Source organism: Apodemus sylvaticus, chromosome 10, assembly GCF_947179515.1.
Source record: "Apodemus sylvaticus chromosome 10, mApoSyl1.1, whole genome shotgun sequence".
Lineage (NCBI taxonomy): Eukaryota > Metazoa > Chordata > Mammalia > Rodentia > Muridae > Apodemus > Apodemus sylvaticus.
In genome coordinates this window covers 24,034,024-24,054,973 of record NC_067481.1, presented here as the reverse complement: position 1 = coordinate 24,054,973, position 20,950 = coordinate 24,034,024, and the positions used below count along the sequence as shown (strand labels likewise).

Sequence of the window (20,950 nt, the reverse complement as noted above, 5' to 3'; positions counted from 1 at the left end):
AAAGCATACTGGAAAGCACTGAAAAGGAAGAATATTCCCCATAACAAACTTCTCTGCTAACTAACAAAATGTTGAAGTCCCTCAGCCTTTTTTTTTGTTAATTGTCTATAGGTGTGTGTACCTATTTGTACATAAGTGCACGTGCCCACATAGCTTAGAGGCATTAGACTCTCCCCCTGGCAACCAAACTTAGGTACCAAGAACACCAACACTCTAACCTGATCCATGTCACCAGCCTAGTTACTAGGACTTTAATCTTGGTTATTTTGGGTTACTTCTCAGAATACAAATAAATAATACTGGCTTAATATTATCTGTAAAAAAAAAAAAAAAAAAAAAAAAAACCCAAAACCCAAACTTATCAATTAAAATTAGGTCAACATTCTTGAAAAGATTGTTCCTTATGTGCATTCAAGTACTTGGGCATCAATAACATACACCCTACAAGAGCCTTAAACATAGATAACATCAGCACTGATCAGGGTAATAAAATGTGAACCAGGCATCCTGGCTACCCACAAAGGAACACTAGTATTTAAAACCAGAACTATAAACCCAAATTTTTCTTTACTACCAGCTGCTTGTTGTTTCATTAGCATCATCAAAAAAGAAACAAGCTGGACAGTGGTAGCGCACACCTATAATCCCAGCCCTCTGGGAGGCAGAGGCAGGCGGATTTCTGAGTTTGAGGCCAGCCTGGTCTACAGAGTGAGCTCCAGGACAGCAAGGGCTATACAGAGAAACCCTGTCTCGAGAAACCAAATCCAAAAAACCAACACCCCCCCCCCAAAGAAACAATAACAAAACCCCCAATCCCTCCCAGGCTTTCAGATGACCAGAACAAGTATTGCAAATGCTAGCTGACATTCTGCACTATATCAACCATGACTGCATGATTAAGTGTCATGTCTATAAAATATTTTGAAATAGAAGTTTGTTTTATTTTGAGACAGGGCCTCACCATCTAATTCTAATTCGCCTGGAACTCACAGAGATCTGTCTTCCTCTGCCTTCTCCTGATGAAATGAAGAGTGTATGCCACCCACTACACTTGCTAAGTTTCTAGATTTTGTAGTCCGGGGTCTGGACTACACACGTTACCACCAAGCTACACTCTCAGTCCTTTTTTTTTTTCTTGTTTTTTTTTTGGATTTGCTTTTTTCAAGACAGGGTTTCTCTGTATAGTCCTGGCTGTCCTGGAACTTACTCTGTAGACCAGGCTGGCCTAGAACTCAGAAATCCACCTGCCTCTGCCTCCCAGAGTGCTGGGATTACAGGTGTGCGCCACCACCGCCTGGCTTTTTTTCCCCCTTCATTTAAAAAAATTTACTTTTTTTAAAAGATTTATTTATTTATTATATGTAAGTACACTGTAGCTGTTTCCAGACACCCCAGAAGAGGGCATCTGATCTCATTTCAGATGGTTGTGAGTCACCATGTGGTTGCTGGGATTTGAACTCAGGACCTCCAGAAGAACAGTCAGTGCTCTTAACCGCTGAGCCATCTCACCAGCCCCCCAAAATTATGTATGTATGTATGTATGTATGTATGTATGTATTATGCATGGTGTTCTGCATCCATGTATGCTTGCAGGCCAGAAGAGGGCACCAGATCTCATTATGGGATCATCAGCTACCATGTGGTTGCTGGGGATTGAACTCAGAATCTCTGGAAGGGCAGTCAGTGCTCTTAACCACTGGGCCATCTCTCCAGCCCTCTCAGTCCTTTTTTTAATTTAAAATGTATTTTGAGGCGGGCAGTGATGGCATATGCCTTTAATCCCAGCACTTGGGAGGCAGAGGCAGGCGAATTCCTGAGTTTGAGGTCAGCCTGGTCTATACAGAGAAACCCTGTTTGGAAAAATCAAAATCAAAAACAAACAAACCCCAAAAAATTTATTTTGGGACATGGTCTCAGAATGTTCATTGCTCAGGCTGGCTTTGAGGTTGTCGTGTTCCTGCTTCAGTCTCCCAAGGAGTTGGGATTACAGGCCTATACCACCCAGCCAAGTAGAAAAGTGTTGATGACCTTAGGTGTGGTAGTGCTTACCTTTAAAACCATGGCAGAGGCATGTAGATTCCTGAGTTTAGGCAACATACTCAAGTTACAAAGCAAATTCCGCATTAGCTAGAGCTACACAGTAAGACCCTGTCTACTAACAAACAAGCAAAAAACACCAAAGGAAAAGAACCAAAAGCATTGATAAATAACATTTTTAATTGTTGGATACCCACAGGCTACTCATTTTAGACTCCTATCTTTTTGTACTAAGTCAAACCTTATTTTTTGTTTGTTTTTTTTGAGACAAGGTTTCTTTATGTAGCCCTGGCTATGCTGAAATTAGATTTGTAGACCAAGTTGGCCTTGAACTCAGAGATCAGCCTGCCTCTGCCTCCCAAAACTGCTGAGATTGAAAGTGTGTGCTACCATGAACAGTAGGAAACCATAATTTTAAAAAAGCTATCATCATTAGTAATATATATAAGCAAGTATAACAAAATATATGAGCTTTAGCCGGGCAGTGGTGGCCCATGCCTTTAATCCCAGTGTGCCCTCCCCACAGCCTTTTTGAGCTGGAGTTTCAAAACTCTCTTAGCCACTGCTTCCCATCTAGGGTGGAGAGCTCAGACCAAGGTGAAACCTGTAGTTCTCCAAGGATAGCAGCTTAGTTTCCTGAGAGACACTGGCCACCACCTGACGTCAGCCTCCGCAGAGCAAACAGAACCAGTCCTGCAAACCTATTTCCAGCCTCTTTTTCCAGCTTTTGGGGGAGGGGGTCTTGTCCCACCTGTATGTATTTAGAGACCTTCATTAGACTTTGAGCCTTGAACAGGAAATCTTGTCTTGGTTCCATGTTTCTCTTGCCATCCCTTTCCCTATCCCCAGCTTTCCTTCCAGGGAACCCGGTAAACTGTTCGAATGTAGCCATGGGCAGCTACATCCCAGGACTTGGGAGGCAGAGGCAGGTGGATTTCTGAGTTCGAGGCCAGCCTGGTCTACAGAGTGAGTTCCAGGACAGCCAGGGCTATACAGAGAAACCCTGTCTGGGGGGGGGGGGGCTAGGGAGGAAGAACCATCTCAAACTGGGAGTATCTCCTCCTGGCCCACTCAGGTCCCCATGGATTGTCTACCATGGCCTGGCATCTCCCTACACCTAGACTGGTAGATACCATGCCATATTAGAAAACCCTTGGTGGAACCTTTTCTGACTGCTGTTGACCTTTTGAGGTTCCCCACTCCCCATGGTAAACCTAGACATTGCTGGGAAGGAGAGACCGGAGTCTTGGCTTAACTAAGGCTGGTCTACAGAGTGAGTTCCAGCACAGCCAGGACTATAGAGCAAACCCTGTCTCCAAAACTCCCCCCCAAAAATTATGAGCTTTAGCAAACAAAAAGCTTCCACTTACGGATCAATTGTGACTCTAATACAAGACATTTTTGGGTCCCTTTGTTTGTTATCAGCAGCATTAACTGTAAGGAAATAAAATACACACTTAGAAGACATTAAAGTGCTTTACAACACATTAGCTCTATAATAAAAAAAAAAACAGTCACAAGTTACAAAAAAATACCATTAACAAGGCATTTTAGTTGACACCAACTTTTATTGAGACAGAATCACACACATTTCATGCTGACTTTGAACTTGCTACACGGGGAAGAACAACCTTGAACTTTTGATTTTTCCTGCCTCTATCTCCTCAGCATTGGAATTAACACCTCGCTGGTTTATTATAGCAATTTCTGTTCATATTACTATTTCTAGAGAAAAACAATTATTTCCTGGACTTTATTGAACTGCTTTTTTTTTTTTTTTTTTTTTTTTTTGAGGTAGAATCTAACTGCCCTGGAACTCACTATGTAGATCAAACTGACTTTGCTAGCCAGACTGCCTCACTTTTGACCACTAATGACTTGAAATGACAGGAGCAGGAGCTATGTCTACAGAAGGTTTGGCATGAATGATACCTAGGACTTAACCAATAGATGTTTATATAAAAATATCTACTTACCTAGAATCTCATCAAAGATTTTATACAAACCAGGAACAAAAGTGACTTCCCTGTAGTTCATGCCAACGTCTTCATCGTAAACCCACATTTGCTAGAAAAGGCAAAGAAAGTTATTTATTGTTATTTATTGTATTTAATACTCTAGCCTATTCTTTTTTTCTTTTCTGAGACAGTGTCTTGCTACATAGAACTGACTGGCTAGAAACTGGCTACATAGACCAGGCTGGCCTCAAACTCAAGAGATTACCCTGCCTGACTCCTGGATGCTGAGATTAAAGGCATGAACCACCATAACCAGGAATAAAGTCTTCTAGGATAACTGTTGAAACACACACACACACTTGGTTTTACCTGGGTCACTAGCTCCACAGAGCCGATATAGGTATCTGGGCGGAGCAGTATATGTTCCAGTTGTGTTTTTTTCTGATAGATTCTTTCAATAGACAATCTTTTCTTGCCATCTTCATTCTTCTTTTTGTTCAGTAGCATATTTTCATTTACAGGCTAGTCATTAGGGGAAGTGAAAATAAACTGAATTTAACCACAAGTTTATCAGAAGTGGTCAACAACATTATCTGCAATAATGATGAACTCAATACACTTTATTACAATCTGTCCTCTGTTTGTAGGTACTGGTAAAGTTTACATAGTTTTGAATAAACAGTTCAATTAAAATCCTTGTAACTAGGTTCTGTGGTTTGAGTACGTGTGGTGCTGGGCATGGAACACAAGGCCTTCCTTGCCCATGCTAGGCAAATGCTCTGACCACTAAGCAAAATCCCCAGACCTGTTTTTTTGCCCCCTGTTGCGTTGCTACTTTTGGGTTAGAGTCCCATTAAGTAGCTTAAGCCATCCTCTGCCTCAGTCTGTGGAGCAGCTGCTATTCCAGGACTGCCCCACTAGGTCTGGCTACAGGTGTCCGTTAAACATGTATTTTATCTCAGCAAGGATGGAAGTTTTTTTGAATAATATTTTTATGTCATCGATGAACTACACTCAGTTTCTTTCACCTAATGGGAATGTTTACTGAGTGCCCACATAGTTTCGTGCAGATTACAGAGGGTGTTATCCAGCCGTAGCTGTTAGGATGCTAGCAATGCAAACCCTTGGCTACATTCACATCCTGAAACTGGGCTTTTTCGAGCCACTCCATCAGCCAGCTCCTCAATGGGAACTGTCATGCTCTGCGCCTTCCTCGATGGGTTATTAAAACCAATCAGAGAAGGAAAGAGGGCCACTGAATTCAAGTATAGGCCGCCTGGAAGTCACACAGGGGCCATTAGAAAACAGACGGACCACAGGGCGAGTTGAATCTGCCCCCAACAACAATAAAAACACAACACTCAAGAAGCCAGATTAGACTATAGACGTCATTTCGTAAAGAGCTTCACCCTGTCCACGACCCCTCAAGGCCCAGAAGATGGGGTTGACCGGATCCAGCCGGTCGCCGGCCAGCCCTCGCCCAGGAGCCTCAGCTCTCGCCGCCAGCCATGAACGCAGAGGCCGCGTAGAGGCTCTACCACCCGGCCCCAGCCGCGAGCTGTACCTGCAGCGGAGACGACTCCATGGTGACGGTCCTGAAGGGGCTCGAGAATCCTGAAAGCGACAAAACCAGTGCGAAACGCTTGGCGACCCGCGACCCGGACGCTCCTTCACAGACGCGCGTCGGTTAGGATAGCTTCCCTAGTTTCATTTGAACCTTCAGCCCGCCCAAATCAAAGGAACCAATCACCGACTCGCTCTCACTGGCTCTGTTTGACGTAACCAATCGTAGACGGTCTTTTACTCATAGGCGGCATTTTCGAATGAACCAATTAGGTAAAGGGAGGCGGGAGAATCTTCAAAATAGACCAATAGCCATTGTAGCTGGGACTGACAGGAAATCTGACCAATGAGGAAGGTCCATGCGCTCTGCGAGATACTCTGAGGAGAGAAGGCATTTTGGCAGCGCATAGTGGTTGACTGAACTGCCCTTGTGAATAAAACTAGAAAACAGATGCTCATTCTTTCAGATTCATTGAGATTACAGAGATTCTCTCTTAATCCTGGGATGAATTTTTCTTTTTTTTTTTCCGACCGAGGAAACAACGCCATTTCTCCCTCAAGGCTGTCTAAGACAGCGGTTCTCAACCTGTGGGTCGTGACCCCTTTGGGAGTCACATATCAGATAGTTACCTTACAACTCATAACAGCAGCAAAAATTACAGTTATGAAGTAGCAATGAAGCCGGGCGGTGGTGGCGCGCCTTTAATCCCGGCAGGCGGATTTCTGAGTCTGAGGCCAGCCTGGTCTACAGAGTGAGTTCCAGGACAGCCAGGGCTATACAGAGAAACCCTGTCAAAAAAAAAAAAAAAAAAGCAATGAAATAATTATGGTAGAAGGGCAGGGTTGCAACCTTAGGAAGTTGAGAAGCACCGGGTTAGTTCTGAAAAGTTCTTCCGCTTGCGGTCTTAGGCTTCCATATACGAAGAGTATAGAGCTGCCAGGCAAAATCACCAGCAACGCTAACACCCCCGTGGATCACCACTGATAAAAAGATTCATTCATGCTTCTTCAGTGGAGATGAGGGGCCGTCATGAGACCGGGAACTTCTCCTCAGTCAATTGCTGAGGGAACCTACAAGAGCTCTTTATATTTCCCTTCTATGCACAATGCAGTCTAGAGCACCGTTCAATTTGACATTGGAGGTTGGGGCTTGCAGGGTTCTCTGTGGAGAAAACTTCGACTTCCTGTGGTAAAAATAGAAATGATAGATATAAGGAGCTGGTTGCATGTGACATCACCCCTTTAATCCCAGCACTTGGGAGGCAGAAGCAGGTGGATCTTGGAGTTTATGGCCAGCCTGGTCTATAGCGCAAGTTCCAGACAGCCAGGGCTACACAGAGAAACCCTGTCTTCTCTAACCCCATCACCATCCTAAAAAAAAAAAAGCTAGCTATTATCAGCAAGGAATTTGGTAAATTTAAATATTTCCTTTCCAAAAGAAACCCAAGATCAGGGGCTGGAGAGATGGCTCAGTGGTTAAGAGCACTGACTGCTCTTCCAGAGGTCCTGAGTTCAAATCCCAGCAACCACACTGTGGCTCACAACCATCTGATGAGATCTGACTCCCTCTTCTGGTGTGTCTGAAGATAGCTACAGTGTGCTCACATATAATAAATCTTAAAAAAAAAAAAAAAGAAAAGAAACCCAAGATCAACTAATCAACCATTATTAAATAACTCCATGCGTCCAACAACACACAACCCTGCTGTCAAAGTGCAAGAGAAGGCCAATGAAGAAATGTAGCCTGGCTGGTGAGAAAACCAAAGGAATAGGGTTTTAACCTTATTCTGATCCCTGTCTTCAGTGTTTTTAGCCTTGTCCTGGTCACTGTGTATTAATAAAGGAGGGTGACTTCACTGCTTAGGGCCACTAGGGAAGGACTCAGCAGTTAGGACTTCTGTCCAGTCAGAAGACTGACCAGGCTGTGGGTGCCAGAGCCGGTGCGCACGGCAGCCTCTGCAGCTTTCCTTGATGTTCAGAAGCCAGGCATGCTCCCTTCCCCACTCCTGGTGCACAGAAGCTGACTGGGTAGCTTCCCAAGGCTAGCCTCACCACACCTGACTTTGACCTGGGTAGCCCTTTCCCTCCTGTCCTCACCGTAGTTCACCCCAGCTCAAAGCCTGCAAGATCCACCTGGAGATAAGGCCGCAGGAATTCAGTTCTGACAGAAGCAGCTCCAGCCCTGTTTTCTGGAACAGCTTCAGTGGAGAGGAGGGGCATCAGCTCTAAAGTCTCCTCACACGTTCAATTAGATCACGACTTGTTGCCTAGTCTAAAACTCAGAAGTCAGAGTTACTCCTCCCCCCCTCCCATGCCTCATGTAACCCAAACTGGACCTGAAACTTGCTGTGCCCTTGAACCTCTGATTCTTTTGCTTCTACCACCTGAGTGTTAAGATTCACAGGCTAAGCCGGGCCTGTAATCCCAGCACTCGGGAGGCAGAGGCAGGTGAATTTCTGAGTTCGAGGCCAGCCTGACCTACAGAGTGAGTTCCAGGACAGCCAGGGCTACACAGAGAAACCCTGTCTCAAAAAACCACCAAAAAAAAAAAAAAAAAAAAAAAAAAAAAAAAAAAAGATTTACAGGCTAGCCTCACCACACCTGACTTTATGCAGTAGTTGGGGTCAAATTCAGGGCTTCATGCATACTGGGCAAACATTCCACCAACTGAATACACCTCCAGCCCACAAATAACTTTTGCAATAAGCCTCAGACCCCTCCCCCCATGACATTATCGTTATTAAAGGTACAACGAGCTAAATAATATATAGAGGTACTTGGTGTCATGAATTTATTTATTTCATTTTTTGAGACAGGGTTTCTCTATGTATTCCTGGCTGCCCTGGAACTCGCTCTGTAGATCAGGCTGGGCTTGAACTCTGAACTCAGATCTGCCTGAACTCAGATCTGCCTTGAACTCAGATCTGCCTGAACTCAGATCTGCCTGAACTCAGATCTGCCTGAACTCAGATCTGCCTGAACTCAGATCTGCCTGAACTCAGATCTGCCTTGAACTCAGATCCCCCTGTCTTTGTCTCCCAAGTGCTGGCTTAGTGTTAGATATTAAGCATTTTGCTCTGACCCTCCCTTCCTTCTCTTCTGCACACAACTTTTTTGTTTTTTCTTTTTATTTCTGCCAGAGCTTCCTTCTCCTAGGAGTCCCTTAGGGTGTCTTACAGGACTTGTAGGATCCACTGGAGGTGGAAGTAGGTGTGTTTGCGTGGGGGGAGGTGGGGCATGTATGGGAATGACAGAACTGAAAGGCATTGTCCACAAAGAGAATTCCAGAATTAGCTAGATGCTAATTCATTTTTTAAAAGATTTATTTATTTTTTATATATGTGAGTACACTGTAGCTGTCTTTAGATACACACACCAGAAGAGGGCGCCAAATTCTCATTACAGATGTGAGTCACCATGTGGTTGCTGAGATTTGAACTCAGGACCTCTGGAAGAGCAGTCAGTACTCTCAACCACTAAGCCATCTTTACAGTCCCTAGATGCTAATCCTTAGAGGCCATGCTTTAGGACTCAGTTCCAAAGTGCTGTGGTGATGGTGGGTGGTAGAGTGGGGGTTACTCTCCTTATTATCCTCTCTCTCCTGACTCTACAGGGGCCTAAACTGGCTTCTGGTCTTTAGCCTCAGACCTGCCTCCACCTCTAGGGATGTGACAGGGTACTCACTAGGTAACTGGACTTGGGCAAGTCACTGGATCTTGCTGTGCTGTGGGAGGGTAATTCATCTTAAATGGGGCTAATTGAGAATTCCTCCTTCTCTCCGGTGAAGACTCACAGATAAAGCGCTCTGCACATGACCTGCAAAAGACCAGTTGCTCAACATAGCCCCACAACGCTCACCTCTACACCTTTTCAGGACTGTTTCCCCTTCTCCCAACACTCACTGCCTTAATAGTCCTGCGCTAGGGAGTTTCTCAGGCTTTATAAATGGAAACTAAGCCAGGTGGTGGTAGCACACGCCTGTAATCCCAGCGCTCTGGGAGGCAGAGGCAGGCAGATTTCTGAGTTCGAGGCCAGCCTGGTCTACAGAGTGAGTTCCAGGACAGCCAGGGCTATACAGAGAAACCCTGTCTCGTTAAAACCAAATCCAAAAAACCTAAATAAATAAACAGACAAACAAACAAGTAAATAAATGGAAGCTAGATTCCAGGACAGCCAGGGCTGCAGAGAAATTCTGTCTTGGAAAACAAACAAGCCAAAACCACAAAAAGAACAAACAAACCAGCCGGGCAGTGGTGGTGGCGTACTCCCTTAATCCCAGCACTTGGGAGGCAGAGGCAGGCAGATTTCTGAGTTCAAGGCCAGCCTGGTCTACAGAGTGAGTTCTAGGACAGTGAGAGCTACACAGAGAAACCCTGTCTTGAAAAACCAAAAAAAAAAAAAACAACAACCCCCCCCCAAAAAAAAACCCTAAAACTTGATCAGCTGCAATGGGTCAGGTGATTACTATCCTGTGTTCTAGAAGATAGTGAGAAATAATTATTAGGTTTCCACTGCTGTGAAGAGACATTTAACTGGGGCTGGCTAACAGAGGTTCAGAAGTTCAGTCCATTATCATCATAGTGGGAAGCATGTCAGCGTGGAGGCAGACATGGTGCTGGAGGAGCTGACAGTTCTACATCTTGATCCAGAAGCAGAGGAAGGAGGAGATTGGATGGGCAGAGTTTGAGCATTCAAGATCTCAAATCCTTGCTTCCACAGTGACAAGGCCATACGTCTTCCAATAAGACCACACCTTCTGCCAGGTGGTGGTGGCGGTGGCGGCCGTGGTGTACGCTTTTAATCCCAGCACTTGGGAGGCAGAGGCAGGTGGATTTCTGAGTTCGAGGCCAGCCTGGTCTACAGAGTGAGTTCCAGGACAGCCAGGGCTACACAGAGAAACCCTGTGTCAAGAAAAAAAAAAAAAAGACCACACCTTCTATAGTGCCACTCCCTATGGCTAAGCATCCAAACACATGAATCTATGAGAGCCATACCTATTGAAACCAGGGGCTGCATAATTTGGTTGCAGAGAAAAAACAGAGATTTTATTTATTTATTTATTTATTTATTTTGGAAAGATTGGGGATGAGGGAAGAACAGAAGCAGGAGAATTGGAGTGGGCAGGTGATTCAGGGTGACAGTGACTGGTTCCATTATCAGAACTACTACACTGAAATGAGCTATCAGAAGTGGCTGGGAGCCGGGTGGTGGTGGTACATGCCTGTAATCCCAGCACTCTGGGAGGCAAAGGCAGGCTGATTTCTGAGTTTGAGGCCAGCCTGGTCTACAGAGTTCCAGGACAGCCAAAGCTATACAGAGAAACCCTGCTGTCTCTCAAAAAAAAATCAAATCCAAAAAACAAAACAAAAACACAAAACAAACAAACAAAATAGTGGCAGGGCACCTGTTAGTTTCTCCACAGCATCTAAAAGGTCTTTTTGTTGGATGTATCAGAAGCAAACTGTTGTAGGATGAGAGTTATTGGGAGAGCTCACCTCGGTCATTTTGTTTGGGTATAGGGTGAAGCTCAGTAGGTAAAACAGTTTTTTTTTTTTGGATTTTTTGTTTTGTTTTGTTTTTTGTTTTTTGTTTTTTTGTTTTTTTGTTTTTTTGTTTTTTTTTTTTTTTTGAGACAAGGTTTCTCTGTGTAGCCCTGGCTGTCCTGGAACTCACTCTGTAGACCAGGCTGGCCTTGAACTCAGAAATCTGCCTGCCTCTGCCTCCCAGAGTGCTAGGATTACAGGCGTGTGCCACCACCGCCCGGCTAGGTCAAACATTTAAAAGACAGAGTAAAAATGCCAATATGAGGATGAATGACCCACAGGAGGAGAGCCAGAGTGGGAGGGAACCAGAAATAATTTTGTCTGGTTCCTGTGTCCCACCTTTAGGTCCCATATCAAACCAGTTAGGACCTGTTGGCATGGAAACAGCATTGTTCATGGAGGAGGGCACAGGTCCCATCCTTGGCAGCAGTCAGAGATAGTTAGTCCCTTCCCATTGTGGAACACTGCTGCAGTCAAGGAGTCCAGCAGGTCCTGAAGGTTGTTAAGCTGCTCTGGTGAAACAGAGAAGTTAATTGATGCAAAGAAGGCTTCGATCCAGCTGTTTTAGTTCTGAATCCTAAAAATGGTGCCCAGGGTGGATAGAAGAGGATGAGTTGGCCCCATTAGGCTCCCTTTTAGGGGTTACCTGAACTGCTTTCAGGGATTTGGGGGTTGGGGTATTGGTCTTTAAGTAACAGCTAACTCCTCCTCCTCTTCCTCCTTCTCCTTCATCTTTTTCCTCCTCCTCTTCCTTCTCCTCTTCCTCTTCCTCCTCCTCCTCCTCCTTTACCTCCTCCTCCCCTCCTTCTTCTCCTCCCCTCTTTCTTCTCCTCCTTTTCTTTTTTTTTTAAAGATTTATTTATTATTATATGTAAGTACACTGTATCTGTCTTCAGGCACACCAGAAGAAGGCATCATACCTCATTACAGATGGTTGTGAGCCACCATGTGGTTGCTGGGATTTGAACTCAGGACCTTCGGGAAGAGCAGTCAGTGCTCTTAACCACTGAGCCATCTCTCCAGCCCCTTCTCCTCCTTTTCTACCTCCTCCACCTCTCCCTCCTCCCATTCCCTCCTCCCAGATCAGCCCCCATCTGGTCCTTCTCAACAGTCTTATAGAGTGAATTAGGGACCAGAATCATTGTTTTATAGATGACAAAACTGAGGACAACCATACTGAAGAGGGGAGCTCACAGGGCACAGAGCTGGCCTTGCAACCCTGGCTCTGACAGCGGGACACCAAGGCTCTCAAGCTTTTTTTTTTTTTTTTAAAAAGATTTATTTATTTATTTATTTATTTATATATGTGTACACTGTAGCTGTACATCACATGGTTGTGAGCCATCATGTGGCTGCTGGGAATTTGAATTCAGGACCTCTGCTCTCTCTGGTCTGCCCCACTTTCTCTGGCTTAAACATTTATTTATTGTTATATCTAAGTACACTTTAGCTGTCTTCAGACAGCACCAGAAGAAGGCACCAGATCTCATTATGGATGGTTGTGAGCCACCATGTGGTTGCTGGGATTTGAACTCAGGACCTTCGTAAGAGCAGTCAGTGCTCTTAACCGCTGAGCCATCTCTCCAGCCCAAGGCTCTCGATTTTACAGCCAGTGCATATACATCTGGGAGCAGAGATCTTCTCTGTCATTGACCCTCTGGGTTCCCTCTAGCATAGGGCCCAGTTTCTGATGTGCTTCTGTCACTGTGATTTGGTAGGATGAGAATCTGACTGCACTATCTGGAAATTTGCTGTCCCCAAACATCAAGTCTCTGGAGTGACGGTGGGCTGAGGGGGTGTGGCCAGGCTTCAGGTACGATAGGCCTTGTTTCTGGGACCGCATAGTCTTATTCCTCTGCCCTCCAGTTCCCAGCTTCAGAGTATGGCTCCTTCTGTTAGGCCAAGGATGAGACTAGAGCAGAAGAGATTCCTGGTATGAGAGCTGGGGAAAGTACTGGGTTTCTCTCTGAAAACCTGCCTTCCCACAGTTCGGCTTAGATCTTGGTTCTAGGGCTGTGTCTTCACACCCTGACTGGGAGTATCAGAACTGTCAAGTTGGCTCCACAGCTGGCTCATGGGGAAGACACAGCCCTGGACACAGGGACTTTGGTCGCTGTAGCTCCAGGGGCAGGGGCTTAACCCTGACAGCATTGCCCAATGATAGAAGAGACACTGCCAGGTTTGAAGAAACCCAAGGCTACGGTTCCTCTGTGTGTGTATGTATGTGTGCATGTGTGTGTTTATGTGTATGCATCTGCATGTGTATGAATGTATATGTCTGTGTACACATATCCATGTGCATACAAGCCTGTGTGTATGTGTCCACATACATGCATGTGCAGGTATATATGTGTATATGCACATGTGTGTATGTGTTGAAGGCTTGGTGTGAAGGGAGTTTAAGCTCCGTTGTCTCACACATACGTTAAAACACATTTAGCTGCAGTGACCTTAGGCCAGTCTTTTTACTGCCTGGAGCTCTGTCTATATGTGGGTTTATAAGGTTACCATGGTAACTATGATCACAAAGGCTAATGTACTGACACAAAGCCTGCCAGACATAGTGTTGTCCTTGCAGTTTGCCCAATCCTCTTGGCCTGGGCTGACACTACCCCTCAGTTACATTTGAGGGCATTCGAGGATAGAGAGAAGATATCACTTTGCCAAATGTCAGAGCCTGTTAAAAGCAAATCCAGGACTACTTTAGGCATCTGGCTTCCAACTCACTTGTTCAGTCATGGTTTATAATACTCACTGGGCACTTACTATGGGTACTGTTTTTCTGGGGGGGGGGATTTTCTGTATATCCCTGGCTATTCTGGAACTCACTCTGTAGACCAGGCTGGCCTTGAACTCAGAAATTCGCCTACCTCTGCCTACCTCTGCCTCCCAAGTGCTGGGATTAAAGGCATGTGTCACCACCATGCCCAGACTCTTTTTTTTTTTTTAATCTAACATCTTGGTCATCCTGTGTCATTCACTTCCTATGAAAGACAGGGACACCGAGCACCGAGGCACTGGCTAACATCTGGACTCTGTTGACAGGAATACAGCTCCAGCAGGCTGCCTTAAAAATCATCACTACAAAACGACGAACAAAAGATTTAATTTTTCAGAACTATTTATTTAGGGGTGTGTGTGTGTGTGCGCGCACGCGCGCACGCGTAGGAAATGTCAGAAGACAACTTTCAGGAATCTGTTCTCTTCCTTCTCCAGGTTTTGGGTGATGGAACTCAAGTCCTCATGTCTGGCAGCAAACACCTTTACCAGTTGAACTGTCTCAGCCTCTTTTTTTAAAAATGAAGACTAGGGTTTGAGGGGCTAGCTGAGTGGGTGAAGTACCCAAGCACAGACATCAGGACACACATTAGGATTAGGATTCTACAGCACCGATGCAAAAGTTGGGTGTGGTCACTTGCATCTCTAACCTTAGGTGGTGTAGACAGGGAACAGGCAGGCTGATCCCCGACCTCGCCAGCAGCCAGTTTAGCCATCAAGGAACACCAGGCTCAGGGCGAGACCCTGTCCCAAAAGCTAGGGTGGAGAGTGATGGAAGAAGATGGCCGATGCCAGCCTCTGCTTTTGCACGCTCTTAAACAACATGCACCTTTTCAGCAGAGCGCTGCGTGCACTTGTGCACATACACACACACACACAGCTGCAATCACAGACACACATATTCTATGCCCTCATATATACACCAAACCATTAAAATATAGCACTGTCGGCTTTCATCAGCCTATGCAGATCTGTGTCTGTGAGACCTGGGATTTGAGGACCTTAGAGAATCTAATGCAGTAGACAACTTTACTTCAGTTCCAGCGTGCCACTCAGTGAGACAAAGAAAGTAGTGATCTAAGGACGGTTTGGTTCAGAAAAATCACATAAATAAATTCCTGCAAGCACAAACTAAATATTAACAGAGCAGCCCATTCCCAGAACTTTCTCAGGGCAGACCAGTCTAAACACAATTGTCTGGCACGTGCTAGAGATTCTTTCTGGAAGAGCACGAAGCAAGGCAGAAGGCCGGCTCCAGATCCAGGGCACACTGAGGACAGCGCTCAGCACGCCTTTCACCAGATTGTGTTCGATAACTATGTTCCGACACCCAACAGGAATAAACATGCTTTGCAAATTGAATGTAAATGTTTGTCGCAGGAGCACAAAATAACAGCCAAGAACAATTCAGGGAACAAAATGCACTTGAGGTAGAGGTCCCCCTTCTTTTCCCCTGGAGCCTCTCACAGTTCCCCAAGGCACTGTTCTCCACGCGTCATTCCTCTGACCCTGTTCCGACACAGCATATGGGCAGAGAAGTGTGCAGAAATGAAAAATGTTTAGCTCAGTGAATACTCGCATAACGAGTGTATGCACCAGATAAATAAGTGGTAATTGTTAATCCATAATTCCATATGTTTGTCCCCATTCTTTTTCCTGACAGTAATTTCTAATTTTAATTTTTTTCAAATCCTATTTTTGTTTTGTTTTTTGTTTTTGTTTTTTCGAGACAGGGTTTTTCTTTGTAGCCCTGGCTCTCCTGGAACTCACTCTGTAGACCAGGCTGGCCTCGAACTCAGAAATCCACCTGCCTCTGCCTCCCAAGCGCTGGGATTAAAGGTGTGCGCCACAACTGCCAGGCTCAAATCCTATTTTTAATGATGGTTCTTAAATGCTTTGACCTCCCTTTAGCCCACCAGAGGTAGTTGAAAGGAAAGGATCTGGGAAGTGGGCCTGTTTAGAAAGGTTTTTTGGCTGGAAATTGGCAGTTCAGTTCACAGGTTAGCAGTGGCAGCTTGATCGACTCTCAAACACCTCACGGATACATCAGCAGTGCATTCAGTTCAGTAGAGTCCGGTTAGCAACAGCGGTGACATGACCTAGCAGAGACCGCAGGCCTCAGCTTTGGCTCTAGTCAGCAGGAGGGACCAACAGGAACACCAGAAGTTCTACGCCGTGCCTCTCTGAGGGAAGTGAAGACCAGCAAAGTCAAGAGACCCACAAGCATTGCACAGCTAGAATTTTTGTTTGTTTGTTTGTTTTTGTTTTTTCAAGACAGGGTTTCTCTGTGTAGCCCTTGTTGTCCTGGAACTCACTCTGTAGATCAGGCTGGCCTCGAACTCAGAAATCCTCCTACCTCTGCCTCCCTAGTGCTGGGATTAAAGCCGCCCAGGACCCAGCTAGCTTTACAGCAAGCCAAGCTCTGTCTCCGTCACTCCTTGGAGTCCTACTTATACCCTCCAAACATCATGTGTCCTCCACGTATCTTGCCTCAGCACTGGTCTTGCCTTAGCAAAACACCACCCAATACAACTGACTCTCCAAAGAACCCTTACGTCTCCACTTCAGTAATTTTTATCATTAAAACTTTTTTTTGTTTTTGTTTTTTTGTTTTTTTGTCTTTTTCCGAGACAGGGCCATATGTCTTCCAATAAGACCATACCTTCTGCCAGGTGGTGGTGGCGGCTGCGGCAGCTGTGGTGTATACTTTTAATCCCAGCACTTGGGAGGCAGAGGCAGGCGGATTTCTGAGTTCGAGGCCAGCCTGGTCTACAGAGTGAGTTCCAGAACACCCAGGGCTATACAGAGAAACCCTTTCTTGAAAAAACCAAATCCAAAAAACAAAAACCAAAAACAACAAAAAAAAAGATTTATTTATTTTATGTAAGTACACTGTAGCTGTCTTCAGACAATCCAGAAGAGGGCATCAGATCTTGTTAAGGATGGTTGTGAGCCATTATGTGGCCCTGGGAATTGAACTCAGAACTTTTCAAAGAGCAGTCAGTGCTCTTAACCACTGAGCCATCTCTCCAGCCCCCATTAAACCTTTTTTTCAAAAATTTAAATTTAATTTTATGTGTATGGGTGTTTTGTCTGCATATATGTCTGTGGAGGTCAGGGGACTTTGGGCCTTCATTCTCTCCTTCTGTTGTGGGTTCTAGTTTGCCGGGATTGAGTGGCAGGCGCCCCTACCTGCAAGACGCCTCATCAACTCACTAGGAACTGTATTTTCTAAAGTTTTATATATATGAGTGGTTTGCTTACACGTGTCTTGTGTACCACATGTGTGCCTAGTACCCAGGGGGGCAGAAGAGGGCCTTAGGTCCCCTAGAACTGGAGTTATTGACAGCTTTGAGCAACTATGTGAATTTTAGGCGCAGAAGCTTACGCAGAACAGCCAGTGTTCTTAACCACTGAACCATTGCTCCGGTACCAACAGTGAGCACTTTACACAGCACCTCGTGGATGCCCTTGAACACGTTATAAAACACACACACACATTTGTATTGGGAATGTACATCTAGGGGTGGAATTACAGGTTGTTCCTGTTCTAGGAAGTTGTACATATTCATCTTCTTACACATCAGTATGAGCTGAAAACCCTTTTCTTCTACAACCTGGTCTTGTCAGGATTTAGAGTTTTTACCACTTTGGTGACTATGTAGCTCTTGACATGGACTGGAAGTCAGCAGAGGGCAGAGGGCAGACTACTAGTGCTACTGGGGAAAGAGAAGCCAAACAGCTGTGGGAGAAAGGCTATACAGGTGCATACAGGTGCTGCATCTCAACATATTCTCTGGGGTTTGCTAAGTCCAATGACCCTCTGTGGAGGCTCTCTAAGCTTGGAGCCCTTTTAGGGTTCTCTTTTTGGCTCAGTGGACCCTTAATCAAGAGTTTTTTAGTAGGTAAATAACAAGCACTTTGTTCCTGAGTTGGGCAGGGCCTGGGCGCCCTCTAGTGTGTGGAGGAGGAAGGGCAGGGATTTTCCATTGATTCTGGGTTTCTGACCTCCCTGGCAAGTGGATGCTCTTCTCTTGACACAAAAGAGATCAGGGAAGACGAGGCAGGCGCTCTCTCCATGCTAGCACATGGCTCTGTCTGCTGAGAGTCTGTAGAATCTTCTAGATCGCACTTTCTTCTCTCCCTTCCATCCTACCTTGAGTTCTGAACTTGAGGTTCTGAACTCTGTGCTCCAGCACAAAGGCAGGAGTGTGCACAGTGAGTTGATAGATTCCACACAAGACTTGCTGGATCGTTTGCTACCTGCATGCCTTTGGGTGATCTTTGTCATTTTCTGGGTGGTGACAGCGCTCTCATAGAGTCCCACCTTGTTCACCTGGCTTGTCTTCTGTATAGACTTCTGTCAGTGAGAAAGAGATCTCACTGCTGCCCATTGGCCTAGAGACAATGTAGACTCTGGAGGGTTGGGAGCTATGTCAGAGGTGCTTTGTATTTTCACAAAAGAGCTCCTGAAATTTATTGTTGTTGTTGTTGTTGTTGGTGGTGGTGGTGGTGGTGGTGGTGGTGGTGGAGGTGGAACACACCTTTAATCTCAGCACTTGGGAAGCAGAGGCAAGTGGAACTCTTGAATTCGAGGCAGGGCTACACAGAGAAACCCTGCCTCAAAAAAAAAAAAAAAAAAAAAAAAAAAAAAAAAAAAAGAAAGAAAAGAAAAGAAAAGAAAAAAGAAAAAGAAAAAGAAAAAAGAAAACCAAGATCAAAAGCAAATAAATAAAACCCTCCAGAATTCTAATATTCCAAGATCGCCAGAGGTGGACAGGGCTTCCAAATTCAATGGGTTCTTCCAACTCACTGTACAAAGAGTGAGACCGTAGTTGGGGGAAAGAAGGGGCCACAAAGCTGGAGAGTGGTGAACTGCAGATAGGAAACAGGATGCCCACCAGCCCAAGCGCAGATGGACTGACTACCCTCTTCGTGCCTCCTCCCCTGCCCGGAGTCTTGGCCTGTCCTGAGGCAAGAGCCTGGACTCTAGAGGTGGGCTGGACTGGAGTTCTCTCTGAATTGTGGGGCCTCTCTGAAGATCCTGGCTCTCCTGATTACATCTCTGCAAGCGTGGAGCCCTGGTGGGCAGGAAGAAGGCTGTCCTGATATGCCTTTGCTTGGGTCATATGTGGGGGCAGCTATGGGGCTGTCCTATGAGTACTTGGATGTCAGCGGATATAAAGGGGATTAGTGTAGACACAGCGAAGTCCAGAGCAGCCAGGAGTGGGCTGGAAAATGAACTTATAAGGAGACCTGGGGTATATTCCCATACCTATGCCACCTCACCTGACCCTGCCCCCCCCCCCCATGCTTAGCTTAAACTCTGTCACAATTTTCTGCACTTGACGTCTATGTAGAGTGTTTCTGATGACTGATTCGAGGGACAGTGAGGCATAAGAGTTAATTGCGCAGACTGGAGCCAGACAGCTTAGGTTCATGTCTTTGTCCCTCTACTTGCTAACTGACCAATTTGAGTAAGTTATGTAATCCTTAGGTGCCTCAATTTTCCTGTCTTAAAAAGACAACACTGATAACGCTGACTTCAAGAAGCTCCCTGTAACACGGTCAATGGTAGTTAAGGAGTTAATTCTCATAATTATATATATATAATTATCTATTCCATCAGACAAGATGCCCCCAAGGGCAAGCTTATCAGATTGGGCGTTCCCTGGGAACAGAATCTATTTATTAATTAATTTATTTATTTACTTATTTATGAGAGGGTCTTGTTATGTAGCTCTGGTTGTCCTGGAACTTGCTATATAGACCAGGCTCGTCTCAAACTCACAGAGCTCCTCCTGCCTCTGCTTGCCCTGGGATTAAATATATGCACCACCACCGTACTCTGCCACAATTCTGTCTTTATTGGCTTTGACAGCCCCGAGCCCCAATCTGTTCTCTGAGGAGTGTATGTATTCTGGGACAGCAGAAGTCTAGAATTATCCCAGGAAGGCAGCTAATGAGACTGGCTGATCAACAAGTCAGAGAGAAATGAACTGGAAGGGACTGAGTGAAAGGTGGTAGAAGATTTTCCTCATTTGTGCACCAGGTAGAGTGTCATCCCAGGCCCCAGGAAGCAGGGACTGCCAAGGCTGGCTGTGCTCTGGCCCGGGCAGGAGCAGAGAAATAGGATGGAGTTCTGCTTCCTGGAAGCACATTTTGGGAGCACCCAGCCCACAGGAGGCACAGCCAGGTGGAGGAACCAGTCTGTGCCAGTAACTGCCCGTGGATTTCAGACTCCTCCCTTTCTTCTTGAGGGTGGTGATGGTTTGAGACAGAGTCTTACTGTATAGCCCAGGCTGGCCTCTCCTAAATACTGGGAATATAGGCAGGGCAACCATGCCTGGGTAAAATGACCTTCGGGGACTACAGAGATTTGAACCCAGGACCTCATGAATGCTAGGTAAGTACTCTACAAGTAAGCTGTATCTCTAATTCTCAGAACCACTGTCATTATCACCTCAGGTTTTCTAACCATTCTCTAAGGTTGAGCCCAAGAATTTAGTGGCCCCCCCAACTTCCTTTTTACCTCTCTCCATTTCTTCAGTGATGAAAATTACCCATTTAAATGTTAAATGGGGAGCTGGAGACCCGATGGCTTCCAGAGAACTCCAGTTCAGTTCCCAGCAGTTCTCAGGTAGCTTACAACTGCCTATCACCCCAGCTCCAAGAGATCTGATGCCTCTGGCCTCTCTGTCTTTTGTCTATGTACCTGCTCTCATGTACATAGCCACTTAACAGACACACACGTGTACATGTAATTAAAAAACACTAGGGAGGGCTAGAGAGATGGCTCAGTGGTTAAGAACACTGACTGCTCTTCCAGGGGTCCTGAGTTCTTTTTTTTTTTTTTGGATTTTGGTTTTTTCGAGACAGGGTTTCTCTGTATAGCCCTGGCTGTCCTGGAGCTCACTCTGTAGACCAGGCTGGCCTCGAACTCAGAAATCCGCCTGCCTCTGCCTCCCAGAGTGCTGGGATTACAGGCGTGCGCCACCACCGCCCGGCGGGTCCTGAGTTCAATTGCCAGGAACCACATGGTAGTTCACAACCATCTTTAATGGAATCTGA

At 45.6% G+C, this 20,950-nt stretch overlaps 1 protein-coding gene across 3 annotated transcripts in view; it reads right to left on the bottom strand.

The window, feature by feature from the left end:
• The window catches only part of Top2a (DNA topoisomerase II alpha), a 30,678-nt gene extending 24,968 nt beyond the window's left edge, over window positions 1–5,710 (bottom strand). For 2 of the 3 annotated variants that reach the window (XM_052194928.1, XM_052194929.1), the window contains exons 1-4: window positions 5,560–5,709; window positions 4,365–4,517; window positions 4,014–4,104; window positions 3,408–3,471 (exon numbers count right to left, since the gene is read on the bottom strand). In XM_052194928.1, the coding sequence (XP_052050888.1) occupies window positions 3,408–3,471; window positions 4,014–4,104; window positions 4,365–4,517; window positions 5,560–5,580 (329 nt within the window). In that variant the 5' untranslated portion in view covers window positions 5,581–5,709. Of the gene's footprint in view, window positions 1–3,407; window positions 3,472–4,013; window positions 4,105–4,364; window positions 4,518–5,559 lie in introns of all 3 variants that reach the window. The other variant, XM_052194930.1, reaches the window with a different exon arrangement.
• Between the last annotated feature and the right edge of the window lie 15,240 nt (window positions 5,711–20,950).